Below are 27,898 nucleotides of genomic sequence, written 5' to 3'. Positions count from 1 at the left end.
AGGATGAGCAAAATGATTCACAACCATTGCGCAACACTCAAAAAGTTTTCAGCGCAGGAAACTGTGTGCACAAAGTATTACGACCACTTGCTCTTTCCATGAAAGAGACTGACCAGGTGAATCCAGGAGAAGCCTATGACGGTTTATTGATTTCGCCCATTTAATCCACTATGATCAGAAAATGCAGATAAAGGGCAAAAGACAGGCTCATGAATGTTTAAAGTCTTGAGGTGCAACTCAATATTCAATCAATAAGAAGGTGATCCTTATATTGTGGACCCTGTATAATTTTCATTCATATTTTGTCATAGCCTGATTTGGTAAAAGGCTTTTCAATAGCACAAAACAAGCTTATCCAAGCCATTCTGTGGCTGGTTTGGCTTAGGTTTGTGTGTAGACAGGGCAGCACAACAGCCGATCAACATCGAGTGGATGCACCTGGCAATTAAAAAAAAAAAAACACACACACACACACACACACATACAAAGGCAGAGGAACGATCGTGTCCTCCGTGGTTAAGCCAATGACATTATCCCATCCCTAGTCAGATTAATATGCATACATCAACATTCATGAGATGAATATTCCACCAATAACAAAAGTATACTCCCCCACACACACACACAGGCATACACATGATCTTTGTCTTCTGAGATCATTAACAACTGCCTGAGTATAAGCTTCAGGATCACATATTAACCTGAAGAGATTGAAGACACGGCATAACAGATGACTACTGTAAAACAATTTTTTAATCAAATGGATTACACTTTATTGGGAAATTAAATAAAACAATGTTGTGGGGGGGAAAGCAAAACAATAGTAAATGTGGGTCATACGTTGTCAAAAGTGTTAAAACTACATATAAAAAATGTCGGTAAAAGAAACAATGAGACAAGATTGATCGCATATATCTGACAGTGAGAAATAGCTAAAAACAAGATTAAAAGAGTCTGGGGAAAAAGGGGGTCTGACAATGAGTTGAACCTATGAACAAAATATTCAAATAACAGCGGTGGTGTCTTTACATGGCAATTTGCGCACCAGGTACCACAGAATACAAAGTTCCAATCTGTTGCAGATAGACAGAATCCTGGTCCGGGAATTTTGCTACTTGTCTGAATGCCAAGGATAGCGCCTGTATATTCAGCAGAACTAGAAAAAAAAAACATAAATAAAAACATTAATTAGCCCCCAGATACTGGAACATTTTCCTGGAAACACTAATGATCGACTGCCAATGATGTAATCAAACATTGTGAAATGTTTGATCATTAAAGGCCCAATCTGCAATTACAGTATGGCACCCACTAATGGCTTTATGATGTTTGTTTTTGTTTGCTTTTCACTCTCAAATTGGCTGACTGAGCTATTGAAGAACAGGTAGCATGTGCCAGCAAATGGTTTTAAATGCATTTTGAGGCTGTAACAGGTTTCATTACGGTTGACTCTGTTTGTAAACATTAAAATAACACATTTATTTTTTGAGTCACAGTGTGTTAAAAATTTATTTTAACAAGTGCCTCTTAAAACATTACATTTGGTTAATAGTGTATATATTATAATTTAATAAATAGAATATTTATTACTGTATGCATTACTATTCATCCAATATGTATTACTATATCTAGCATATAGTACACACACACACACACAAATTCTGGAAAATTCTGGAATTTTAACATAATTAAGACTGTACTGAGATGAGTGAGCCAAAGTCAGTGTTTAACAACATACCTTCCATCTATTTCCACAGTCATTGCAGAAGACAAATGTGGTCATTGGCTCATCAGCGCTGCGAGTCTGAACCTAGAAATAATCAAATGCACAAACCCATTGTTACAATAATACACTCAACTAAACAAGCAAGGCTGCTCAAAAACCTTTTCTCCCTGATCAAAGAATACAAAGAAAGTCACCAGTTTGCACCTAGGTTATTTTTGTACAGCATTTGTCATGCCAATATCACAAAATAGGATTCAACTTGTTTTTCACTCAGCCATTTGAATACTTATGGTGTACATGAGTTTAAATCTAAGACTGTTCTTATAAATGGTCCTGGAAAGTAGCTATAATGCAGTGTCTATGTTGGGATGGTGGACAGCAAATCTGGTGTCATTTATTTTTAATGAATGTGTTCAGTTAATTCTCACCATGCCATTGTTGACTGCAACAGTGTATGGCATTTTTGCCAGAGTTCAGATATTCTGGTTTTTAACTTTGACCAGATTTTCCAGACTAGAAGTTGAGAAAGTCAAAATTCACTTTGTGTTACTTAAAAATTTGAATATTCAATTTGGATAAATAGTTTAGTAAAATTATCCTATAACTTAAAAGTTTGTAAAGTTGTCATCTATGAATTTGGACAATACTATGCTACCCCAAAACTTTGTGACCAGGCAGGCTTGGCATAACTACTTGCTAAACTTATTTTACTATCAACTATCAACCATAACAACCAGAAGGGCTTTTACTAACACCACAATTTCAATGCAGCATGAAGTGCAATCTCCTTACCTGCGTGTAGGTGCACCTCTTCCCCTTGCACTTGCCACAGGTGAACAGATCAGTCTGAGTGCCTCCGGTCGTGGCCATCTGGTGGTCCCTGACAGCCTCTTTGGTCAAATTCTTCCTCATCTCTTTCAGTTCGTCACTGGCCATTTCCTACAAGAACAGAAGAGTGCCGACAATGAGCCAGAATACTTGTGAGAAGACCGATCACCGTTTTACCAACACAGCTGGGTAGATACGATCGGTTATGGCCACATGAAATTGAAAGAAACGTTGAGCGAAAACAAACTTAAGAAAAACACACAACTGCATCAATCCAGAATGGGGTTGAAATATCAGTACTACTGAAGACGTGCCATTTTTTCCTGATCGAAGAGCTTTAAGATTAATCCATGAACAGCTAACACACCTCTGCTGTCATCTTGGCCATGCGCTCGGGGGACACACTGCCACATAGCACAGTCCTCCTCAGATTAGGGTTCTTCACGTCCTTCAGGTTGGAGATCCGGCTCCGCACGCGGTTCTTGTATTTCATGTCTGTGTTCTTAAACTCTTGGAAGATACGTGGTAGCAGGTCAAGGAACTCAATTCTAACAGCTTAATTTTTGAGCTTCAGCAAAGAAATGAATACATAGAGCTATCAGGGTCAATATGCTGCGTTTTTAGTACATACCAATATGAAAAGCATCTATAAATATTAATACTGAAAAGAGCAAAAACATCCAACAAAAAAGAACGGCATTTCCAGTTCACCCTTAAAACCACAGTCACAACATTCATTGAAAAGGATATATTCCTCGATCTGTGCTCCAAGTTCATCACAATCACCACCAATAGCAATATAGTCATCTGGAATAAAGGAAGACCAGGAGGCGGGCAAAGAATGTTTAAAAAAACCAACAACTAAAGCCTATGGTCAACAACCACAAATCCATCCTCTGATGAGAACTTGTTGTCCATATTATAATAATAGGATTACCCCCGGTCTGCAGCGCATTGGCCAGCATCTCTCTGCACTTGATCCTAACAGAATCAGAGGTGGTGGGGGCACGAGGAAAGGTGGAGATGAGTGTGTTGGTTGAAACATCAGCAGGCTCGCTCTTGCTGCTGGAGTTACTGCTGGAGCTGCTATGGGAGCAATAAGGGCGCTTATTCAGCTGCTGGAGCACACCAAATCAACAATATTGAAAAAATTAAGCACATCGATTCCGTTCCATTTCCACAGGCAAACGGCAATGGACATCAGTAATGCTAAAAGAATGATGTTTGTTCATTTTCCTGTTACCTTTCTTCTTTTGCCTCTGGGCTTCCCTGCGAGGGAGAGACAACAGGCGTCGTTTGGTCTTTCCTCTTCTCCTCTGAAGGTTTCTCTCCACCTCCAGGCTCATCTGGAATCCAATTGAAAACAGAGTCAAGCGATACCAGAGTAACGTCCAGGCAGGTCAACACAGCAAAGTGCTTGGCAAGATGAGATGGAAACTTGCACAATGAGCATTTACAGTTTTGAACATCAGCTCTAAACATGTTGCTTTGATGTGCCCTAGCAGGCATGGAGAAAAAGGCAAGCACAATTACAATCAATCTAATCAAAAACATACACACAAAAGAAGTCAAATTCACACACTTTCAAGTACAGGTAGACTTCCAAAGTAATAAATTACCCAATAGCTTCTTCCATGATTTGATCAAGGATTTAGCTAGGGATGTCACCTCCTCATCTGTACTCTGCTTGCGGATGGCATTAACGGACATCCCAATTCTGGTAGACTGTGGAGAGACTTTGTGTCAGTGTCTCTGGGCTTAAATGCAGTGCAGATGAGAAGCAATGTGAAAAGGTGGGCAAAGATACCTGAAGCAACTCCAGAGTCATGGGGACACTGCGCAGCTCCTTCAGTAGATCCAAAGCCCCAGACTGCAGGGGAGAGGGGCGTGCATTGAGAAACATTTCAACCCATCTCATACTGAATGTCAGCTAATAACCTGATTAGTTATGTCAAATTTTAGCCTGTTGCTTTGCTCCGCTCCAAAGCAGGTTGACGTTACATATTGTATCAACTTTGCCGCTGATTTAAGAGATGTTTTGGTTTCTCATCAATCTTCAGCTAACTATATTTTCCACACAAACTGAGCTTCATTTACTAAAATTAATCAGTCAGTTAAATGGTGACCCTAACCCTAACCCTAAAATCAAAACACTTACTTGTCATCACACACACACGGTGTGGAAGTGGCCATTCATTTAGGATAACATTAACCTAAGTGTTGTTGTTTACCTCCATACCTGACTAGCCGGCTAATTCAGCTTGCGACCCTAAGGTGGCACTTCCATGATACCTACTTACCTACTTAATAATACAATTACATAAGCCCAAAATAATGATTTTATCTAAAATACATCAGCTAAAACTATTAGCAAAAGTGGCCAAATCCAACTTTAATTCAGTGATCAAAACTAGCTAAAATGACTAAAGTCAACTGTTTACTGCGAAGGACCCAGTTAGTAGCACAGGCTAGTCGGCTAACTAACTGGAGTGGACACCTATGGCACAATAACCGTTAAGTTGAGAAGGCTTGCAAGCTAATATTATTAGCCGCTGGGTAGCTATAACAAGGGGTATATTATAGGGCTTAATATTGAGGGTGTCGATTTTACTATTGGAGATCGTAATCTATTTCAATGGCACACATTACATTTGTTGCCAGTAGCTACATTGGCTAACAGCTAAAATGGCTACACTCAGTAGCTAATACTACCACTGTCCATTAGCGCTAACGTTAGCCAACATATCAACATCAGCCAGGACGGCTAGATAGGCAAGCAAGCATTCATTCATGTCAGACATCTCACCCCGCTTTTCTTCTGCGCCATTTTATCCATTTTCTTCGCAATTCTAATTATCTCCTCTTCTTCCTTTTTACCCATATTGACTGATTTACTGGAAGATAGAAATTAGAAGCAAATGGGAAAGAAAATATAACGACAAAAGACCACGCCACTGAGTAAGTGGAAGCGGCGTCTGTGTTGGCGGACCGCACACCGATCCTCTGTTGTGTACCAGACCTGACTAGTTGATGCATGAGTTTAAGGTGAGTTAATCGAGATAGAATCGAAGATTGCGCTGGGAACTATCACAACACCGAGTGCTGATCACTCGGTGATAAACACAAATTAATCAAATGGTTATAATTTTATTATAAACAACTACATATGACTCCGTCAATTTTGTTCTGCACAGACACCTGCTCTCAAAGCGAGGCCCGCATATTTTGTCAATATCGCAAAGTTTCGTTAGATGGCGTCAAAGTGCCACTTGCATCTCTAGTCGGGGCCTTGAATTTTTTAACTAAGGTTCCCTTGGCATGCTGGAAACTGAAGCACAGTTCTACTTTTAAAAAAACACATATATTATGGGTCTTGGATGACAAATGTGGGCCAATGTTGTCACTATGTTTAATCTATTATCAGTTGGGAAGTTTAAAATGGGTATTGTGACTGATGCACACCAGAAGGAACTACAATTAACAACTCACCCATGAAGACGACCATTTATGTTATTGTTATTGTTGTGAACACTGAACAATTTGCTCTTATCCATATGCAGAACCTGATCTGGTCAGCAACAATATAACATTACTGTATTTTCAGCCCTGGTCCTATGGAAGCTTACAGGTCTAGAGTAAAAGTCAGTAGCATAACCTGCTATTAGCCTATAGACTGTTTTTCAAACTCAAAAATAAGCAGTAAACAGAAGTTTTTTGCGTTTAGCTGAGAGTTATCCAGCTCTTACCCTGAGTGATTTACAATGAGTTAGCAGGAAGATATTCTGTGTCTTGCTCAAGGACACTTTGGCAGGACACATGGCTTTTGATGAAAACAGTGGCTGTTGTGCAGATCAAACCTGTGACCTCTTGGTTACGAGACAGCCTCTAGGCCACACTGGTGATCTTATACTGCATTTATGCCGCAGTGCTCAACAAGCTATTTAGTGACCTTCCTAATCCAAACAGATCAACACCTGACTTTTCACAACAAGATTTGAGGTCAGGCAGCTTCACACAATCACTGCAACAGGTTCAACTCAACTAAAGATGTGATATGCCCCCAATTACAGTAACTCCATATACAGGACATGATATAAAAGGTTAAATACTATGACAACATTCATATAATTTTTTCCCCAGCTCAACCACAACTGATGGAGACATACTATGTGACTCGAATAAAACTTTTGTTTAAAGCCCATCCCTCCTAACACTTTGCATGAATAATGTAAATGAATATTGTCTGCACGTTAGGCTGTAAGTAACCTACATTTGGACCCCTCCTTGAATCCCCCTGCCAGCCAGTCTTCATCTTTGTCAGTGGGAAGTATCAGCAGGTTTTGCTCGGTCAGGGGCAGTAAAGGTCGTAACACAGGTCCTCTCACCTCCTTATGCAATCAGATCCCCATAAGGCGCTGTTTACTGACCAAATCTCAAGTCTAGTACATGGTGCAAAAACCTATTTTGGATAAATTGTGTTAGTCATCCATGTTTGGGCACAATGGTTTCTTTATGAAGACTGCGGCATTTCCAACATTCTGATTGCATTTCTAACAAATTACATTCAACAGCATATTTAATATAGTACAAATATAGGTTGTATCTTTCTTGTTGTTGAAATCTGATGGTGGATTTCCAATACCTACTGCAAAGTAAAAGTGCTCTCTTAAGACCGTATTCTACTGTACCTCATGCTGTCAGCAAGTGCGCAAAATCTTTAACCTAATCCCTATTAGGCCAAGACTCCTCCAATCTGATTATAAGGCTGCTGGCAAATTAGAAGCGGTGCGAGCCATCTGTGGTCTCTCTTTGGAGCGGGAGAAATTTACCAGTATCATTTGACATGTAGAATTCATTCCCCCCTCATTCAATTTTACTCCCTCCTTTATTCTCTCATTTAATCATTCACTCACCAAGTCTCTTACTCACTCACCTACTCAACCACTCAAATTACTTTCTCTCTCTCTCTCTCATTCTCTCTTAGTTCAAATCACCAGCTAGACATTTATGTTTGATGATGCAGAAAGCACAATTATTTATTTTTTTTCTAACTGAGATGTATTGGGGGATGTATTATCCATGATACAAAATTGTCTGTTGACCAAATATATTTGTATTCCCACACTTGCAGGTAAAATATAATATTGCCATTTATTTTTTAATAATTCTAATACTAGCATTTAAAGAGCACTGGCAGCAGCATTTTCAGCCCTTTCCTTGTGGTTCCTTTGTTAGTTTCCTTATCTTGATATGCTGATTAAGTGTGAGCAAAGATTAAGCAAATTGGCCATGATGTTGCATGTCCCAAAATAGCCTTCGAATGCCGCTGAGAAGCTTTTACCAGCGCTAGGTAGAGTACTGGGTGCACACTTTCTGTTGTTTTTGCCATTATAATTCAGGGAAAATGTGAGATACGGTAAGATCCATTTATTATATTTCCATTTAGAAGTTTGTTTGCTGTCATTTAACCTTTTTCTTTCATACATTCAATGTGTTAGTTTGTCTAATTACTTATAGGTGACGTGCTTCAGTGGCTTTATGGCCTGTGTCTATGTTTATGCCTATGTCTATGCCTATGTCTATGCCTATGTTTATGTTTATTACAAATCAACCTTACAGTAACTACCAAAAAGTATTTGGGTTGTGTTGTAAATATCTTATTATAATCAAGTAGAATCTGTTGTGAGACATTGTTCCTTAGACTGTTTATGTTCTCTCTAGCATAGATCATCATAACATAAGAAAAGTTTTACATAACAATATACAACAGTGCCTGAGCTGTTGCTCTAACATGGAGAATGTGTTTTCTCATGTTAAGTACAGATTATGCTCTGCTCTACTGTGACATTTTACTACTGCACATTATGCAACTATTATATTAATCACACCCACATAATCTATCATTTAAAATAGACATTAATGAAATATTACAAGGAAAACTATATGATTATAAGTTTATTATAAGATTATATATGATAAATATTTTCCTCAGTGGAAATTTAATGGTATGGGGTGCTGTCTTATGCATGGTTTGGTTCACTTAAACCATTTCCTAAGAGACAAAGTAAATAAATGCTAATCACAACTAACGTTGGTATTTTGAGTGATCATATGGGTTCTCCATATTGTGGTGGAAAATGGTATCAAACACTTTTTCATAATTTCCCATCAGTGTTGAACTGGATCATATTTGGTTATTGAGAAAACCATGGTGTATGAGTAAAGTCATTGTCATCGGGTCACAACTTGGGTTTCTTGATGGAATCTGCCATTGAAACATAGAACCATGGTACAATTAGATTGATTCAATGCCAGCAAATTAATCCCACACCAATAAAGAACCACCAGTGGACACCACTGGTGTCACGACAGTCACGGCAGGACTTCATTGGTGTGTCTTTTACAAGACCCAGTATATCTGTAACCTAATCATATTATTTGTTTGAGAAATTGGTTTTGATAGATCATTTGGGATGGTCATCTACTTTTTATTAGAAAATATACAAGAATGTCTAGTCAATTTATATTTTCCACTTTATTCAGAAGTAAAGAAAGGCATCTTGGGCTAATAAGTCTGAGGGACACAGAACAGGATTCACATCAGATAACAAGTAAGCAGTCTGTACCATAGGATCTTAAGTAAAATTTTGAAACGTTTGTCTTGCTGCCTCAAGGCTGCAAATCCTTTTCCAGTACGTGTGAACTATTCAAGAATTATCATAAGCATAAACTTTGTCAGCTGTCACAAAGCAACAAATCCAGATAAACACTACAGGACTGAAAATCTCTGTTGTTTCAGCACTGCTTATAAACTATTTCACCTCATGGAGGAGAGCTAATGTGAATTTTTTTTGTAGGATTTCACTTTCACTGCTTAACTTAGGTAGTGCTGTGCTCTTTAAAAGAACAGTGGGACGTTCAAGTCAAGTCAAGTCAAGTTTATTTATATAGCCCTTTATCACAAGCATGTCTCAGAGGACTTTACAGAGAATGTGTCTAGCTAGATCTAACTAAACTCAATCAGTGGTGAACAAAATTATGTAGGACAAACATAGTGAAAAACACAAGGTAGGCAGGAGCAGATTTAGCAAGACAAACAATCTACCTATTCTACATAGCCTAACCTACCCGGCACCCCAGCCTTAGACCCTAAATGCACACAAGGAAAAACTCACCCTTTTTAAATATTTTGGCTTTATCAAAACAGGGAGAAGATAGATAAAGAGTATAAGGAATAATAAACATGACAAGTTATGGGTGAAATGTGGTTCTATGCCATAGTGATTCCAGGGGAAAGGGTCTCAATAGGCCTAATAAAGTTCCAGGAAATTAGCATACAGGGCTTTATCCAACTTAATCTATCATCTGTCAATGTAAATTCAAACCACTTGCCATAATTTGCCATAAAACTGAAACCACAATCATCCTCTCTCTCCCTCTCTCTGCTTTCTTTCTAGCCACCCCCAGACAATATGAGCAACACATCCCTCCAAGAACCACCTGCCCAGCGAGTGTCCTCTGGGAGCGTGCAGACGTTGGCCTCCAGACCATTACAGCCCGTCTCTGATCCCTCAGCCTCTAAAAGAGTATGTTTCTACAAAAGCGGGGACCACAAATTCAGTGGGCATCGCATGGTCATAAATGGCCGCACCTTCAAGACGTTCGATGCCCTACTAGACGCTCTGTCCAAGAAAGTGCCTCTGCCGTTCGGAGTGAGGACCATAACCACACCTCGTGGGATCCACCTTGTTAAGGGTTTAGATGACTTGCATGATGGGGGATCATATGTGTGTTCTGATCGGAAACGAGTCAAGCCGCTAAACCTGAACGCAGTTCACCGGCGGCAGGTACCATGGAATACCACCAGACCTGTCAGCGCAGGGCGACGAGGGCGCCAGGGGCTCCCAACTGGTCAGTTTGGCAGAAGGAATGAGGTCATTAACAGGCCAGCGAAGATCACGGATAGGGTGGCAGTGCGGACACCGAAGAGGCTCGTGGTCATCAAGAATAGGGATCCTACCATCAAGCACACAGTTGTGTTGCAAAGAAGAACTGCGCCAACATTTGATGCTTTGCTAGACTATCTTTCCCAGATCATGCAGTTCTCAGTACTGAAACTGTTCTCCGCAGACGGCAGAAGAGTAAGTATTTCTGTAAACTGATAACAGATGTATGATTTTTACTTCAGGTTTAGAAACTAGTAAAAAAAGAGCTTCCTTTTTGAAATAGGTTCACTTTTATCTAGTCTTGATAGAGTCCTTTGGGGCAAATATGAACTTAATTATAATCAGGAAAATGATTTGTCAGTTTGCTATTAACACTATGTGATTCCATGCCTCCTGTTTTTGTCCTTAGTAATCTAGATAAGTATAGATGAGGTTATATTAGGCAAAGGTAAGGATTGGCATGTCTGCCTCTCACAAATAGGATAGTCTCTTTAGATGTGAGGCTGAAAAAAGCTGTTGACAGACACACGCACACACACACACACACACCTACACACACACACACACACACACACACACAGGAGCTCTTTGAAGAGTAACTAATGTCACTGTAGTAGCTTTCCTCCAACCCCATCTCTCCACTTGGACAACCACTTTATTATGATTTAAGTGTGTAGAGAATAGAATATTAGAGAGTAGAGAATATTTTGACACCATCAAGAGACACGTGACATTGACAATGAATCGGAGGTTGATGTGGGAACACGGGACATTAGATTGAGCTTTTACACTGAAATGAGTTTTCTTTCATGTTAGCATTTACTGTGAACCAGAAAACACATCCATAACACTAAGAGATCATGTTGAGTATTGGCACAGCGTCCACATAATCTACAAACTAGACTCAAGTGACATGGAATACTCCAAAAAGTATATTGATGCTATGCTCTAACTGCATAATTAAAAGTTTACAGGAACAGAACATAAATTATTTTTTGTGTTGTGTTTTCACTTTAACTCATAAAAAGGACAAGGAATCAGGGATTTTACGTGGTCACCTTACAACAACTGTTCCAAGACATGCTAAGAGGTGCTATCAAACTCTCGACCCCCTAGTGATTTATCATCCCGTAATCCCTCCATCCATCTGTCCTTTAACAACAACAACAAACTACTTTCTGTTAGAGCTCATGAGTGTTGATGAACCTTTAGAAGTTCCTTATCTTTTATGATCTCTGGTCTGCTCTATACCATTTGACACAGAGGGATAGTATCGATTGTGTGTAATTTTTTATATCACAAATTGGATGTCTCTTTTCTGTTTAAATGTCAGTAATAACCCTAATACTTGGCATTACTTACACTGGGTGCACCTACTGTACAACACCAATTCAAAGCTGTGACTGGTATATTTAAAGTATTTTAATTTAAATTAACAATATTTCTCCATTCCCCCCTTTCAGGTTGATGGTCTTGCTGCACTAATCTTGTGCTCCGGAGTCGTCATAGCAGCAGGCAACGAACCCTTCAGATTAGGAAACCACAGTGTTCCCAGAATAGGACAGATGGCACAATCAATCTACTCGGACACTGTGGAGCCATCCGGGTTGCAGCCTCAAGAACGTAAGTGTTAATTAATCCATATTATTGGTAAATTGCTATTATGCCATATTCATCAAAGACGTTCACATGGCATTCTTATGATCTAGGGCAGCCTAATCAGTAATTGTGAATGCAAGGAACTGTCTTCCAAAGCTAATACCGTAGCAAATTGACTTTATGGACTCATAATGTTTGTCTCACAAATTTTACCTCAGAATATGTACCCCCTTAGGAACTGTCATGACTATCTTCATCTTATCTAGTTTAAGCAGCTGTACATCAGTGTGACATCACACATAAGAGGAGGGGACAATCCTTTCACTCCTATTTTAGGCTATGGTAGATAGTTATGAATGTAAACAGCTTCAGAATAGACTGTCCTAAAGCATAATTCACAGCTGAAATTCAGTACTTTTCTTCTTTCCCTGTTTGTTAAATATTCCAACAGAAATAATACAAATGCATGATGCTTTTCTGAACTTAATAACAATCTTTTAATAACAATCTCTCTCTCTCTTCTCTCTCTCTCTCACACACACACACACACACACACGTTTTGATCTATTCTTGAACATCGTTATATCAAACACCTCGAACTAAAGAGAAAAACAAATCTTTCTCCAGTGGGAGAGGCTCAAGGAATTTTTCCCTATCATCAGAGAGATACATCGTCAACCAGATAAACATGTCTCGAAATGGAAGCATGAGTAACCACCTACATCACCACAACGGATCATTTGAAACAGATGTCAACCAGTATCATACATCCTCAGATGTGGAGACTTGTGAAAATGTTAGAGTGAATGATGAACGTCACGCTTGCATAGTACCTCAAGATGATGACATTGAAAAGTCTTTCCGTGTGAACCAAGATGGCAGCATGACGGTAGAGATGAAAGTGCGTCTCACCATTAAGGAGGAGGAGATGCTCCACTGGACTACCACGCTCAGCCGCTCCAGCCTTAGCCAGAGGCCAGTTTGTGCCTCAAAGTCTGGGTCAGGCAACAGCTCACCTTACTCGAACAACGCCATGGCCGAAGACCCATTTGGTACCAGTGAAGATGAAAATAAAGAAGAGAACCATCCCTCAGTAACGGGAAAGGGTGTTGGATTCAGTCCCACGGCCTTGGAAAAAAACAAATCACGTTTCAAACGCACCCCTACACCGGGTCCTCGACACGTTAAGAAGAAGGCATCCATTGAGAGCGTTAAGACGGTGACAGAATCAGGGGTTCAAGAGAGCACCCTGGGCCAGTATACCTACATGGAAAGGACAGCTGATGGTGAGACAACCGAGGGATACTGTGTGGTAAGACACAGCAGCAGCAGCAGCAACAGACCAGTCCCAAAGCCTCGGAAAATAGTATCTGCAGAGGCAAGCAAAAAAGGCTCCCACTCCTCCATCAGGTCACCAGGGGTAGCAGAGGTCCTCCAGATACAAAATAATGGAATGGAGATTACAGAGACTGTGATGCACATTTATGAGAGTCAAGGCTGCTATGACAACTATTTTGCAAATACTGAATACAGCACAGAGGACATACCTTTGCATGGTTCCACTCCAATGTCACAGAGTAAACCAGCCTCAACTATCTCAGGGCCAATTTCATCCAGCAATGACTGTGACATAGATTTTACCTGTCAACCATCCACTGCTGACTCGCTACACAGACGGAAAGAGGAAATCTTGTCATTGTCGTCAGAGCCAATATCTCCCACACATGAGATTAGCAATAATTTATCCTCTTTTACTGACAATGAGGCCCGGATTGCAGCAAACTCTCAAACTCAGTCTCCACGTAGGGGGACAGATGCGTTAAACAAAGACAACGCTGTTCAAAGTGAGAAGAAGAAAAAGGCAATAAAACCTTCTGGGAAACATAAGAGTTCACCTTCAACAAGTAGCTCAGATAAAAAGCAAAAGGATAGCATGGCAAGCCTCTCAAAGAGCAGCAAACATTCATCTCCTGACAAGCTCAGCAATGCCAGCTTAGGGAAAAAAACTCTGAGTTCATCAGAAAGTGATAAAAATGGTCAGAAGGGCAAGGGAAAAGAAACAAAGAAAAAAGTGAGTAGAGATGACACAACACCCAGGAGGAAACAAGACTTATTACCTAACATTGAAAATGTGAAAAGGCCTTCATCTAAGAAACAAATGAACGTGAATCACGGAGCTCCTAGGGATAATGATCATAATGTAAATACTCCTGAGACAGGAACCACAAGACCTCCAATGAAGAAAAACATGTTAGATATTTTACAACCCAAACGGTCACTTTTGCCAGGGAAAAAGGTGATTACCAAGCAAAAATCAATGAATGAGAACAGAACATCATCACCAAAACGAACTTTAGAGCTGAGTGAGAGTGTTTCAATGCCATCTCTCAATCCTTCACCCTCTGATATCCACCAGTATGTAGAAAACTGGCTGCAGAAAGTAAGCTCAGACTCAGTGCCATGCATGGAGGAGGCAATCACAGAGGAATCAGAACCTCAAACAAAGGTTGTGTTTCACATAGGTGGTGATTCTGAATCTGAGGCTAAGAGTGAATGCCAGGCTAATACAGATGAACATTATTCATTACATGGAGAAGCTGTCACAAAATCGACTTCTTGTCTATCAGTTCCTAGCACAGTTGTGCTAAACACTGAACAGAAAGCAAAGGGTTTATGTGTTTCAATGCCAAGTGTCAGAGTTGACCCTGTATACCAGGAGAGCACACTGAGGACACACACATCTGCTGAGGCCATTGGCCCATTTGACAATGAATCATCTTCCACATCCAACCTCTTAAGCCCCAAAGCAAAGATAAAACCTGCTGTGCGGCAACTTTGTTCCTCAATCCACTGCATCAGAGGGGCATCCGAGTCTGAAAAACCAACCAATCTTGAGAAGTCCAGCAGCCTTCCTGATTTCTCATCACAAGTGGCTTCAGTGTTTGGTTCATCATCCAAAGCTTTCCTTTCATTCTTGTCGGTGATGACTCTGCGAGATACCTTAACAGGCTCTGTGGCGGGAGACAAATACGATTCAGAAAGCCCCTCGGAGGCCATGCTACTGATGGAATCCTTGCAGAAAATTTCTGCTGTTGAGGATGAGGAGGAGCAGAGGGCAAGTCTGACAGATTTGCAGAGCAGAACGTCTTCTCACTTCAGAGAACGCTGGAAGGATTTCCAGGTCCTAAGGGAAAGGCTTGAAAGCGAACCTCTCTCTCCAAAATTTTCAGAACAAGAGTTTGCACTGGATGTTATCTCTGAAGGGGGTGACGCATTTGATGATCAACATTTGGGTATCGATGAGCTTATGGAGGAGCTCAACATGCCACAAGACCTTAGAGAAGAAATTTATTCAACGTTCCAACAAACTAAAAGCTTTTATCCTGAGGTAGAGGAGAGTACCTATGTAGAAAAGGAAAGAGACCACTCAGACTCAGAGGAGGAACTGGAACAATTTGCTAAACATCATCATCATGATGAGACAAAACAGTCACCAGAGCCTGATACCACCTGCATAGCTGAGGACATTGCTGAGACCTCTGTAAGAGAAGATAATGAAAATGGCTACTTGCCTGCTGGAGAGACAGATGACTTTAATAAGATGCAATCGATTTATCATGAACAGGCCAAGATGTTGGCTGAGTTAGAACACGAACCTGATCAAGTTCAGGAAACAGACCCTGATAGGAAAGAATTAGAAGAGACAGAGAACGTGGAAAAAGCAGAGCCATCAAAAGATTTAGAAAATGATTTTGAGCCAGGTCTTGACATTGACGCCTGTGGTCCAGCCAAACCTGTCTCAAGGGGCAAGGGAAAGGAGGAGGAGGAGGAGGAGGAGGAAGGAATAGATGATGAGAATAAAGAAGGGGTAGATGGAAAGATGGAAGAAAAGGAAGAGGAGAACCAAGTGGAAGAGGTAGAGGAGTACAGGAATGAGGTAAAGGACAGCGAGGATGAAGATACAAAAGAGATAGAAGAGAGGGATGAGGAGATTGGCAAGGGAGAAAAGGAGAGGGGGGAGGAAGCAGAAGAAGAGGCAGTGGAAGAGGAAGAACAGGAATTAGAAGAAGAAGAGAGGCAGAAAGAAGAGGAAGTAGACAACAGAGATGACATCTTTGTTGAAGAAACAGATGAAGAGGGAGGGGGAAAGGAAAGTTTTGAGGAAAAGGAGGATAAATGGGAGGAAGTTGATGAGGATAACAATGAGGAGGAGAGGGAGGAGGTGGTTATTGAGAAGGAAGAGGAAGCGGAGGGGGTTATTGGGGAGCAGGATGAGAAAGAGGAATGGAATGATATGGTTGTTGAGGAGACAGATGAGGAGGAGGAAGGGGAGGAAAATGAGGAGGAAGGGGAGGAAGGGGGTACTGAGGAAGGGGACGGGATTAGTGAGAAGAATGAGGAAGAAGACGTGAATGAGGCTATTGGGGAGACAGATGAGGAAGAGCAAGTGGACGAGGTTATTGAGGAGAAGGATGAGGAAGGGGAAGTTGAGGTTATTATTGAGGAGAAGGATGAGGAAGAGGAAGATGAGGAGGAGGAACTGGAAGAGGAAGGTGAGGAGGCGATTATTGAGGAGAAGGATGAGGAGGAGGAAGTTAGTGAGGATAAGGATGAGAAGGAGGAAATTGAGGAGAGGGAGGAAGAGGCGGGTGAGGTTGTGGAGGACCAAAATACAGAAGCAGGGGAGATCACAGATGAAGAAGGGGAAGGAGAAGCAAATGACACAGACAATAACATAAATGAGAAAGAAAAGTGGGATGAGGCTGAAGAGAGGAGGGAGAAGCAGGAGAATGAGGTAAATGTTCTGGAGGAAGAAGCAATAGGAGAAGAGGAAGAGGAGGGAGAGGAGAGCGAGGTCGACGTAGATATGGAAGCTGAGCAGGAGGTAGAAGGGGAAGATCTAGCTGAAGAGGTGAGAGAAGATGAAGAAAAGCAAGGTAGTGAGTTAAATGAGGGATGTGACCAGGTGGAAGAGCAAGAATCCAAGGATGAGGAAGATGAAGAAAACAGATGTGTCAGTGAACCTGTTAGTGCTGATGCAGACAGTATTGCTGATAGTAAAGTTGGTAAAAGACTATTAGAGGAAGCCTACTATTTGCAGCAGAGTAGCTGTGAGGAGGACCAGCCTAACTATGAGGATACCAAGAGAACAGAAAATTATGTAGAATCATCAAATAAATCTTCATCTGTTGGTCAGTGTGAGGATGACAAGGGTAATGGAACAGACACTGTAAATGAGCTTAAAACAGATGACGGAGAGGAGGAAGAGGATGAGGAAAGAAGCAGCAGTCTACCCCACCCGGTGGAAATATCACAGGAATTACTTGATTTTGTTAACTCTGCCCTACAATCTTCTTCACTTATATTCACATATGATGCTCGGGGTAACATTAGGATAGAGCCAGATAACGCTCGGGTTATACACACAAAACAAGTTATAATTCCCAAAAGCAGAGAGGATAGTCAATATGGTCTAAAACGTCTTCCGAGCCCCTGCACCTCAGATTTATCTGACTACAGGCCAGAGACTTCGGACAGTGGCGGATACAAAACTCAGGAATCCACAGACATTGCCACAGAGAGTGGAGAAGAGCCTTCAGAGAGTCCGTCTCCAGACTGCAGACATTCAAGCGATATGCCTAATGGGAGAACAAATGTGGAACGCACTGACTCAAAACAGTCCGTTAGAAGTAAATCAGAACTCTTGCAAAGTTCCAGATTAAAAAGTGGGGGGAGCTTCTCTTCTTATGACTCGGGGACTAAAGCTTCAAGGGAGGATCTGTCTTATTTCAGTGGTGCAAGCTCATTAAAGATAGACACAGAGCCTGCAATAGACGCTGCACAGCGCATCTCATTCCCCTCAGAAGTAGATTCAAATGATGGGGTTTTGATTGACCAAGGTAGATGGCTTCTCAAGGAGAATCACCTCATCAGAAAATCGCCTCCAATCTCCATTGGAATGTATGGTAATATAGATACTACATCCATTGACACAGCTCAGGAGAACAATAGTGAGGATTCCCCCCCACACACCCAGGACAACCCCCTTGCAGCCATATCCTCATCAGAGCTTGAGGAAATGGCTAAGCCTCAAACTCCTAAGTGCACCTACTACAATATGTCACATGGAAGTGATTCTGACCCCTTTTTGGATGATGTTAGTGTCAAAAGTGGGAAAAAAGACACGAGCAGTGTCAAAGGAAGAGGTCTGAGGGTATCACCCACTATTGACACTTCCAAAACCTGGACAAAGAAAAATGGCAGCCTTTCATCATTTGCATCAGTGGAGTTCAAAATGCCAGACAGCAGAGTGCATCCAGAGGGGGAGTCCTCAGCTGTGACACAGGCAAGAAGGCCCTCTGGTGTGGGAGGGCGTGTACTGCAAGCACAAGACTCCTTGGACACACTCCATGTGAGATGTGGCCAATACTGTCCCATCCTATAAAGGAAGGTTCTATTAGCTTCGGTCTAGGTGCTATTATTCTATCATTCATTTGTTGTAATGCAGCTAGAAATGTTTTGTGACTAGTAAAATAATCATCAAATTGTGTCATTGTACTGTATTTTTGCAGCCCCACCAGACTTGCATGTGTGGTGACTGAAGAGAGTTGTGCCTCTTTTTTATGCTGGAATATACAGTCAAAGGTGTAAGTATAGGGACAGTAAGTTCAATTTAGTCTTTTTTTGTGGTGAGTCATAAGAGCCATCACAAGGTCCATTACAGGATATCACATCACAAGGTGAATATGAGGAAATATGGGAATATGAGACCGTTAGATTTGGACTCTTAAATCACCTGCATGTTAAATTTTGTTGAAACGATGACACCAGCAAATGTGATCAACTTTATCTTTCTGTTTCAATACCTGCACTACTGACTGTACATCATCATATTACCTATTATTATGAGTTCCAGAATTAATAAAGAACATCTGTTTTCATATTGAAAATAACAATGAAAATTATCAGAAAAATGAGAAATGAATGCAACTGTGAAAATATCACCACGTATAATCAACACAGCATATTTGATTGGTTGGATTGGTTGAATCTTTTGGTTCTTCTAGAACTTGCATTGCGTGGTGCAGTGAATACTATTGCCTGAGAGAGTTGTAAATACTATAGCATTCACTTCTTTGTTTTGCAGAAGCTCTCAGGCTTTTCACGAAGGAATGGTTATGTCAATTGAGAACACAGATTAGCCTGTGAAAAAAGGCAGCTTCTGACAAAATGTTATTTTTGGCTGTAAGAATATGAAATTTAATAAACTATGTCTTTCATTTTCTTGTTTTCTAACTGATTATTTATAATTGCCATACTATTAAGTACAATACTAACTGAAATTAGAGGATTCAATTGGTGTATAGATATTGTTTACATTTTTCAACTTCCAGGCTTGGATATAATAGGTTCTACTGAGCTAACCTCTAAACTGTGTCAAAATAAATGAATAATAATCCATGTACGACCACCTACTAACAACTAGGCTGATGTCCAACTGTTATGACATGACCTATAGATGTCAATTGAGATTAGGTTGCCTCAGGACATACAAACAGGCCAGAAATTAGAGTAGTCGATAAGAGGTAGTAACATCTGTCTTTGAGTGTCATGATGAGTAAGCAGGCTTCATGTCTGAGCTTTAACACTCTTTATTTGGCTATGTCCAGCCTCCATGTTGGGTGTCCAGATCAAGTTACGTTGCTGTACACTCAGTCAAAGTCCAGCAGGACTTGGATGTACAATTGTTGAGAAGATACAGACTGTATGTGCTTTTAAAAAAAACTATTGCTGACAAAAAAACTGGTGAATTTACATACAACAGAATTGATGATTTTGTTCCCTGCTCAAGTCACATGAGATCATGATTTATTTAGGTTATTTAATTTTAAGTAAAATAATGTTTAGTTTTATAGTGTATGCTATGGTCAGTGCTTATATTACAATGTTATTTTCATTAAAAATGGCAAGAGTAAAAAGAAAACACTGAAAAAAGGACACTGCAATGAATATCGGACGAACATGATCAATCCTGGTGGATGTCGGATATACATCTGAAGCTGTGGCTTGCAGTGAGAAAGATATTGAAGGCAAGTCAGACTGTCAGGCCTGGTTCACAGGTCACATGGCTGTGCCATATTTTACAACTGGTAGGAACATAGTCAATGTTAATGTGACAGATCATAATTCATGATAGTTTGAAGTGGAGCTGCTGATGATTGAATTATTGCTGACAGCTATTCATAACAAAAAACAAAACTCTAATTATATGAGGACAAGGTGTTGAACTGACCTTGTTTCCACTGATGGAGTCATAAACCCAGCCAGTGAGGGTCTACTTCCGTATATTATCCCCAATGAATAGGTGACATTATCACAGCTTAAATGCCAATAAAACTATCAGCACTCCAGAGCAATTGTTGGCAAAAAATAAACATCTTAGGAAGTATGTTTTTCAACATCAGTGACAATGTATCCTCCAGTGGATCCATACCTCAACACAGACCATGGGCAGTGGCTATATGAGGACAAGAGTGTAGTGGCCTCAAACTGTGGTAAGTCATTAGCAGTAATGTCTGGCATACTTTACAAGACTATAAAATGATTAACAAATGTGTGCATCCCATTTAATATTCAGAGTTCATCTGTCTCTGATGTAATACAAATATCTGATGTAAGACTGCATATCAGCTTTAATAGAGAGCCTAAGTCCCTCCCCTTCCGCTGTCCCCCATGGGACCTTATTTCGGAAAAAATATGTACGGTAGTCAACGGCGAGAGACAAATAATTGTTTGATCCCGTTTGAATTGTGCCATGACTTACACATATGATGTTTTGTCAATTTAAAAGATAATTTTGCAAGTCAAGAAAGTCGCAGTTTGTTGTAAAACAGTAAAGTAACGTTTAGTTTTGTGTGAAACCGCTCAGTGAACTACATCTCTCGTCTCGCACAATATACGTCACCAACACCAACATGGAACGAAACATAGGAAACACACACAGGCATCGCGTTAACGTTAGCCCCCACTGTACTAAAACTATCCTAAACCAGTTTAAATCCATTCTTACTGTCTACCTTCCAGGTTGTGTATAATACTCCTGCTATCTGAGAGGGACTTAGCTTCAGCGGCTCTGGGTAGCTTGTGGAGAGAGGAAGTTACGTCACTTGCGCGACTTTTGGGTGTGTAGTCTTTCTAATTACGTATTTTTACAGTCTTATAGTTCAACAGTTTTACCACAAACTGCGACTTTCTTGACTTGCAAAATTATCATTTAAATTGACAAAACATCATATGTGTAATTCATGGCACAATTCAAACGGGATCAAACAATTATTTGTCTCTCGCCGTTGACTACCGTACATATTTTTTCCGAAATAAGGTCCCATGGTGGTCCACCGGAAGGGGAGGGACTTAGGCTCTCTATTGCAAATGGCTTTTGAAACCATTAACCACAATGCAGCTCAACCACCAAATTTGATGGATTCCCAATCCATTAAGTACAATCTGTCAACTAAGTCAACTATTCTAAACAAAATATTAAACCATGAAAACATGCAAGCCATCTGTTAACCTATTAACCTTGCTGTCTCTGGTATAGTACTTGGAAAACTCCCCCAAGTTGAAATGTGATCCCTTAAGTCCTATGGGGCTGTAAAAGCAAAGCGTAAATCCTCTCAACACTGGAAAATAAATGGGACCTCCATGACTTTGATAAAGTACTGTCTTAGAGGAAGAAATGTTGCAGTTATATTCAGATCTATTACTGATACCTAGTGACTGAATGAACAAATGAGCCTCTCATCTATCTATCTATCTATCTATATATCTGTCTGCCTGCCTGTCTGTCTGTCTGTCTGCCTGTCTGTCTGTCTATCTGTCTATCCACCCTAAATCAAATCCAACAATTGATATAATATCATGAGATTCAAAATATCTGACTAGCTTCCAAGACGTGATAATGATCATGCCAAACTGTGACATGAAAAAAGGCAGACAAAACTCTAATTTGCATAAGAAAGTTTTTGCCTTTTTTAGGGCTTGCCACTTATAGCATGTGCTTGTTTGGCACATGGAACCCAGTATATAAGGAGTCCCTGCAAAAACTCACCGCATTGGAGGTGAGGTCTTTTTCAGCTGAAGGTAAGGATAGCCTAGAATCATTGCCTTGGACTTTTCTGTGCTAAGGGACACTATGGGGAAATCTGGTTTCTTTCATTTTCCAATTATGCCTGCCTGCATTGTCTTTTGAAGAGAATTGAATTAAAGGTCCCATATCATTTAGGTTTCATGATTTTGTGTCAAATATACTATGGTGCAGGATAAGAATAATGTTCATCATTATGTTTTGCAAATACATGTTGTTTAGTTAAAAGGGTATTTATTTAATGAATTTGAAGACTTAAGTCCTCACAGGCAGAACGGTCACAATACTGTACTGTGCTTGGCCGAAAAATACCAGCTCCTCTAATTCAAATAAGGCAAACCTGATGAGTGGGGGCTTTGCGGTTCAAGTGCTTCCCTGATTGGAAATATGTTAGCAATTATTGAGGAGATATTATATTGTGAGGGGAGCCAATCAAGAAGACAAGTTCAGTTGTGATGTGTTAAGAGTTAGTCTGAAACTGCCTGTAAAAAAGAATGGATTGTGGAAAATGCAATAACTTTGAATTTAACCACTCAAAATAAAATTTTAACAATGTGTTCATTAAACAGCTTTAATCATATATGCAGCATAAATAGAGGTAAATCTGAATTCTTATAGTGCCCTTTAAAGGACTAACAGAGAACTTGAAGACTACTTTGTTACTCTCCTTCAAAAACCAAGTGGTTATTGATCGAAATCTCTTATCTGACAGCATTATGACACCCGAATTTCCCCTAGGGGGATCAATAAAGTGAAATCTTAATCTTAATCTCTTATTATTTGCAGTGTCCGTTGATCAACTCCTGGATTTCCTACTTAGGTAAGATCTGTTGTACATTAACCTTATTTAATATCCACCATCATAGTTTTGTATCCCAACTGAAGAGAATATCACATCTCTCTCAGTGTGAAAACCACCATGTCTGGCAGGCAGATTTTACCTTCGAATTAAGATTTGAAGGTAAAATTCAACTTGTGTATGCTTGGTGTAGAAAATAACCCCATGCAATCAGAGTCAAGGGGCAAAGCAAAATTCTTTGAAAAATTAGTCATGTGATTCTGACTCATCAAATCCAAATGCAAGAGTAAACTCCTACCAACAGAATGACAATGTATATTCATGTGTATGTGTGTGTGTGTCTGTGTTTGTTTATCTATCCTGGTGGGGACATTGCCCTGATTGCACACCAACAACATAGGGACTGTGGGGACCAAAATTGAGGTCCCCACGGGGAAACCTATTCCAATGAATAGGAAACAGCTTTTTAACATGGCTGGTGAAGTTTCCTGAGAAGTCCCCACCAGGCTGGTTTTTCTGACATTGCGTGTGCTCTAGGGCAACCCCGGAGGCCAGACCTGGCATTACAGTATGTGAACTTCTTATGTGACCGAATGCCATTTTTGCGTTGGTGAGGTATTTGGTGATGGGTTCAGCCCCCAAAAGGTTACCATTTGTACATTTAGACAATTATAGATCTTATGATTAGCCTAATTTAATAAGTTTGTGCTGTTTTTCAGTTTACAAAGCACTTGAGGGTGTTATACGGTAAGGCTTCCAGCAGTGGTGGGGAGTTACTAAGTACTTTTATTCATGTACTGTACTTAAGTACAATTTTGAGGCATTTGTACTTTACTTGAGTACCGTATTTCCTCTAATAGTGGCCTGTAGTCAATTAAAAGCCGGGTCTCCGATAATGGCCGGGGCCGTCGTCGACACGAACAAATAAAGGCCGGTCTCAAATACAGGCCGGGGGAAAAAACAAAGGAAACAAGACTAGGTCAAAACCTAGTATATGGCTGCACCGTGTCCGTCTCCTCTCTCCGCCGCTGCCTCTCCACCGCGCCCACGGCCCGCATTGATCCTCCCGATCCAAGCGCCGGACCCCCGCCAAAATCTCGGCCGGATCACCGGGAACACATCGGCGCCCAGGTTCAGTTAGCTTCAGTTAGCTTCAGCTTACATGCAAACGGTGGATACCGGTAAACTCCTGGTGCCTGTTTGTAACTGTAGTTTGTAGTAACGTACAAGTGCCACAAGATGGCTCGGCCGGCGGAAGTCTCTGGAGCGTGCCGTCGTCGATTACCGTAATTATCGTAATGCATTGCAGTAACAAAAAAACGTCTACCTAACGTACCCCAACAGAAGCAGATCAGAAAACAAGGAGGCTTCGTACTAAAATATGAGCAAATATACTTATCAAACAGAGGGAATTAGAAATAAAGGCCTGTCTCTAATATAAGCCTGCTTCCAATAAAGGCCTGGTACCCTCTGCAGTTGAGGTAAATAAAGGCCCGGGCCACTATTAGAGGAAATACGGTATTTCCATTTTAGTTTTACTCCACTACATTATCCTACTTTTTACTCTACTACATTTATCTGGAACACCAGCAAGTACTAGTTACTTTTAATAACGCGTTTTTGGTACTAGACATGCAACAAAATCATAGAAAATATGTATTTTTAACTTTGAGCTAGCCAACTTAAAGAGGAAGCTGTCAGGGCAGCATAACTGGACCACAAACGTCTTTAGAAGGTTAACCCCATGCATCTACCCAACCATCATAACACATACCTGTCGACATTGGGCTTTGAAAATAAGGGAGATTTTCCGGGACCCCCACCCAACCATATTTTTTACATTATGAAAGGGATTTCCTCTCTCGGTTCCAGAGATCTACCAACTAGCCTGCTGGTTGACATCTTTTTTCCCACTGTGACCAATTCTAAACTCCACCCTAAACCTTGCAAAACGCATGGTTGTTTCCCAACATACTTCTGGTCAGGAATGGATAAATAGTCTCCCAAGTGTCTAAATATCTATATAGATATTTAGCTTTTTTTTGCTGGCGTCTGATCAGGGACGGACTGGGACAAGAAAATGGCCCTGGACTTTTTGACCCAGACTGGCCCACATCCAGCCTGCGAGTACTCCACCATCCACACCCCATTGACGCATACATGAATACAGCAAGACTTAGTGTCACTACTTATACAGTATATAAATTAGTACTACATACGGTTTGTCGCCAGCAGACCATCACTGTGAGGATACCACAACATTGAGCATTTAGTGCATCATGATAAAGGGCTATATTTGAAAAGGCGATATAATCTATATCAATAGGCCTACAGATGAAATCAGTCAGGGATTGCCATTGCCATTTTTAGCACTTTAATTTGGTAACTTTCAACAATAAATATTTAAATTAACCAACACCAGGTAACAATAAATTCTAATAAACTATTACGTTGTCTAATAACAAACTATAAACAATTAAAAGGTGGAGTAAAGGGATGGGCATGTAGAGAGAGGCACTGAGCCTCTTGATGCCGTTCCACCAGCAATGGAAATGCTGTTGGTGCTTGCACTACTGAAAAGGTCAGTAATTTTTGCGCATTTTGATGCCTCAGCTTCACGGGCGTTTATTTTTTGTCCCTCAATCTCTCTGCCCCACCTTTTCGTTTTTTGGAAGGATTCCTTTCTATTTTGTTATGTTTTACTGCTGTCTGATCGCGCTGATCGGCTCATCTGACGCACCTGTCTTGCTCTCGCTCACTCACCTCTCTCTCTCTCTTTTTCTCTCTCTCTGTATAATTGTAAAAATAAAAAAAGGGAAATACGGGAGATTTACGGGGAAAATTATCAAAAGGGAGCACGGCGGGATAGGGGGTGAAAATACAAGAGGAACTCGGGAAAAACGGGAGAGTTGACAGGTCTGTCATAACATGATGGACAATTGGAAAAGTAAAGATTATCCAATTTCTACATCAGTTGGAAATTCTATCTAAATTTCCCAGAAAGATCATTTTTGATTATATAATCCAGAGGTTTGTATGAGCTATTAGAGGGCCCTCCTGCCCAGTCTGCCTACAGCCACAGTAAGCCCACAATCACTCTCGCTTCAGGGTGAGTGTAGGCAAATCATTGGGGTTATCAAGTGGGCATCCTCCTTCACCGATGTTTCACTGAATTAGGCCCAAGACACCTGAAGAAGGCTCAACAGTGTATTCCAGCATCCCAGAAACACCCCCCCCTTTGCCCAGACTCAGCAGACCCAAGTCCACTACACTGCTGTCGCTGTCACCTGCACCTAGTTGTCAACAACACTACTTTACATCACACACTACCATCAATATCCCTTTCTATTCAGAACATTAAGTTACACACTACATCTAAACCCCACCAAGTCACACATACTATGATGTTATCATCCTATACTTGCCCAAGCAGAGAGCAGATACCGACCAACTCAGCAGTCTGTATATCCACATTGTATCTGCTTAGGCAAAGCTAAGTCTGACTGGCCCTGCTGGCTTGTCTGGCAGCTTCTCATAGAGAGCCTAAGTCCCTCCCCTTCCGCTGTCCCCCATGGGACCTTATTTCGGAAAAAATATGTACGGTAGTCAACGGCGAGAGACAAATAATTGTTTGATCCCGTTTGAATTGTGCCATGAATTACACATATGATGTTTTGTCAATTTAAAAGATAATTTTGCAAGTCAAGAAAGTTGCAGTTTGTCGTAAAACAGTAAAGTAACATTTAGTTTTGTGTGAAACCGCTCAGTGAACTACATCTCTCGTCTTGCACAATATACGTCACCAACACCAACATGGAACGAAACATACGAAACACACAGGCATCGCGCTAACGTTAGCCCCCACTGTACTAAAACTATCCTAAACCAGTTTAAATCCGTTCTTACTGTCTACCTTCCAGGTTGTGTATCATACTACTGCTATCTGAGAGGGACTTAGCTTCAGCGGCTCTGGGTAGCTTGTGGAGAGAGAAAGTTATGTCACTTGCGTGACTTTTGGGTGTGTAGTCTTTCTAATTATATATTTTTACAGTCTTATACTTCAACAGTTTTACGACAAACTGCGACTTTCTTGACTTGCAAAATTATCTTTTAAAATGGGAAAACATCATATGTGTAATTCATGGCACAATTCAAACGGGATCAAACAATTATTTGTCTTTCGCAGTTGACTACCGTACATATTTTTTCCGAAATAAGGTCCCATGGTGGTCCACCGGAAGGGGAGGGACTTAGGCTCTCTATTGAATGCCAGGGCTGCTCAGCTGTCCAGCCACCCTCAGTGTTTATCTAAGCCACATGATTAGTCAGATGCCCCATTTGTGCGGGCTACCAACTTAATCTGCAAATAAATTGTAGCACAAGGCTACCTCAATATTCTACTAGACACTTAGTATGCCCCGTATGCAGGCTCTAAGTCGTATTACCAAACAAGTTCTGACTCACTATGTTCACTCATGCTGCCAAGCTAATGCTAACACAAGGCTGACCCAAACATGCTAGCAATCTGATTCTAGCACCTGGCTAACCCAAGAATGCTACCAAGCTAGCTTCTGTCCAGATGGGTATTGGATCCCTCCTAAGGATGTTAATGATTAATCGACAATCGATTAATCGCCATTATTTTTTGATCGATCAAGCATATATTAACTGATTAATCGACAATGTAGGCTATGTGCTACTTCTTATTTTTTGCTAAAATGATTTACCACCACAAAGGCGCAATTTAACTTTCACCGCTTATACAGAGGAAGAAGAAAACCAAGCAAGCAGGCGAAAAGTCCAGTGTGGGAGCATTACACCCAAAAAGACAACAGTATTCATTGCAAACTAGG

The 27,898-nt window shown here is 40.7% G+C and overlaps 3 protein-coding genes and 1 pseudogene across 4 annotated transcripts in view; 2 read left to right on the top strand and 2 right to left on the bottom strand.

Moving 5' to 3' along the window:
* The window catches only part of atp6v1h (ATPase H+ transporting V1 subunit H), a 290,066-nt gene that overhangs the window by 38,696 nt on the left and 223,472 nt on the right, over positions 1-27,898 (bottom strand). The window lies entirely within an intron of this gene.
* tcea1 (transcription elongation factor A (SII), 1) lies at positions 736-5,544 on the bottom strand. Of its 2 annotated transcripts, none has more exons than XM_071918227.2 (10): positions 5,361-5,544; positions 4,362-4,424; positions 4,174-4,279; positions 3,798-3,900; positions 3,492-3,640; positions 3,305-3,361; positions 2,922-3,076; positions 2,519-2,665; positions 1,739-1,810; positions 736-1,156 (listed from the first exon to the last, which is right to left on the bottom strand). In XM_071918227.2, the coding sequence occupies exons 1-10, from the start codon at positions 5,433-5,435 to the stop codon at positions 1,148-1,150; spliced, it is 936 nt and encodes a 311-aa protein (XP_071774328.1). In that variant the 5' UTR covers positions 5,436-5,544; the 3' UTR covers positions 736-1,147. The 2 variants fall into 2 exon arrangements, with proteins under 2 accessions (XP_071774328.1, XP_078143804.1); XM_078287678.1 differs by having other exon boundaries at positions 3,492-3,637.
* Positions 10,027-14,847, top strand: LOC139926500 (oxygen-regulated protein 1-like; annotated as a pseudogene).
* LOC139926499 (uncharacterized) lies at positions 15,083-18,544 on the top strand. The gene is made up of 2 exons (XM_071918244.2): positions 15,083-16,036; positions 16,679-18,544. Exons 1-2 carry the CDS (start codon positions 15,083-15,085, stop codon positions 18,542-18,544), a joined length of 2,820 nt encoding a protein of 939 aa, XP_071774345.2.

This window comes from Centroberyx gerrardi, chromosome 13 (genome assembly GCF_048128805.1).
Source record: "Centroberyx gerrardi isolate f3 chromosome 13, fCenGer3.hap1.cur.20231027, whole genome shotgun sequence".
NCBI classification, from domain to species: Eukaryota; Metazoa; Chordata; class Actinopteri; order Beryciformes; family Berycidae; genus Centroberyx; species Centroberyx gerrardi.
Note: the sequence above shows the minus strand (reverse complement) of the source record. Positions and strands in the feature narration are given on the sequence as shown.

What these genes read in the sequence shown, in the direction of transcription:
- tcea1 (XM_071918227.2), bottom strand. Translation starts at nt 5,435, where the DNA reads ATGGGTAAAAAGGAAGAAGAGGAGATAATTAGAATTGCGAAGAAAATG. An exon ending in CAATGCGCTGCAGACCGGGG is followed by an intron (nt 3,362 to 3,491) that starts GTAATCCTATTA and finishes CCTTTATTCCAG; the next exon opens with ATGACTATATTGCTATTGGT. An exon ending in TGGCCAAGATGACAGCAGAG is followed by an intron (nt 2,666 to 2,921) that starts GTGTGTTAGCTG and finishes CTGTTCTTGTAG; the next exon opens with GAAATGGCCAGTGACGAACT.
- LOC139926499 (XM_071918244.2), top strand. Translation starts at nt 15,083, where the DNA reads ATGACTCTGCGAGATACCTTAACAGGCTCTGTGGCGGGAGACAAATAC. An exon ending in TAGAGGAGTACAGGAATGAG is followed by an intron (nt 16,037 to 16,678) that starts GTAAAGGACAGC and finishes ATTGAGGAGAAG; the next exon opens with GATGAGGAGGAGGAAGTTAG.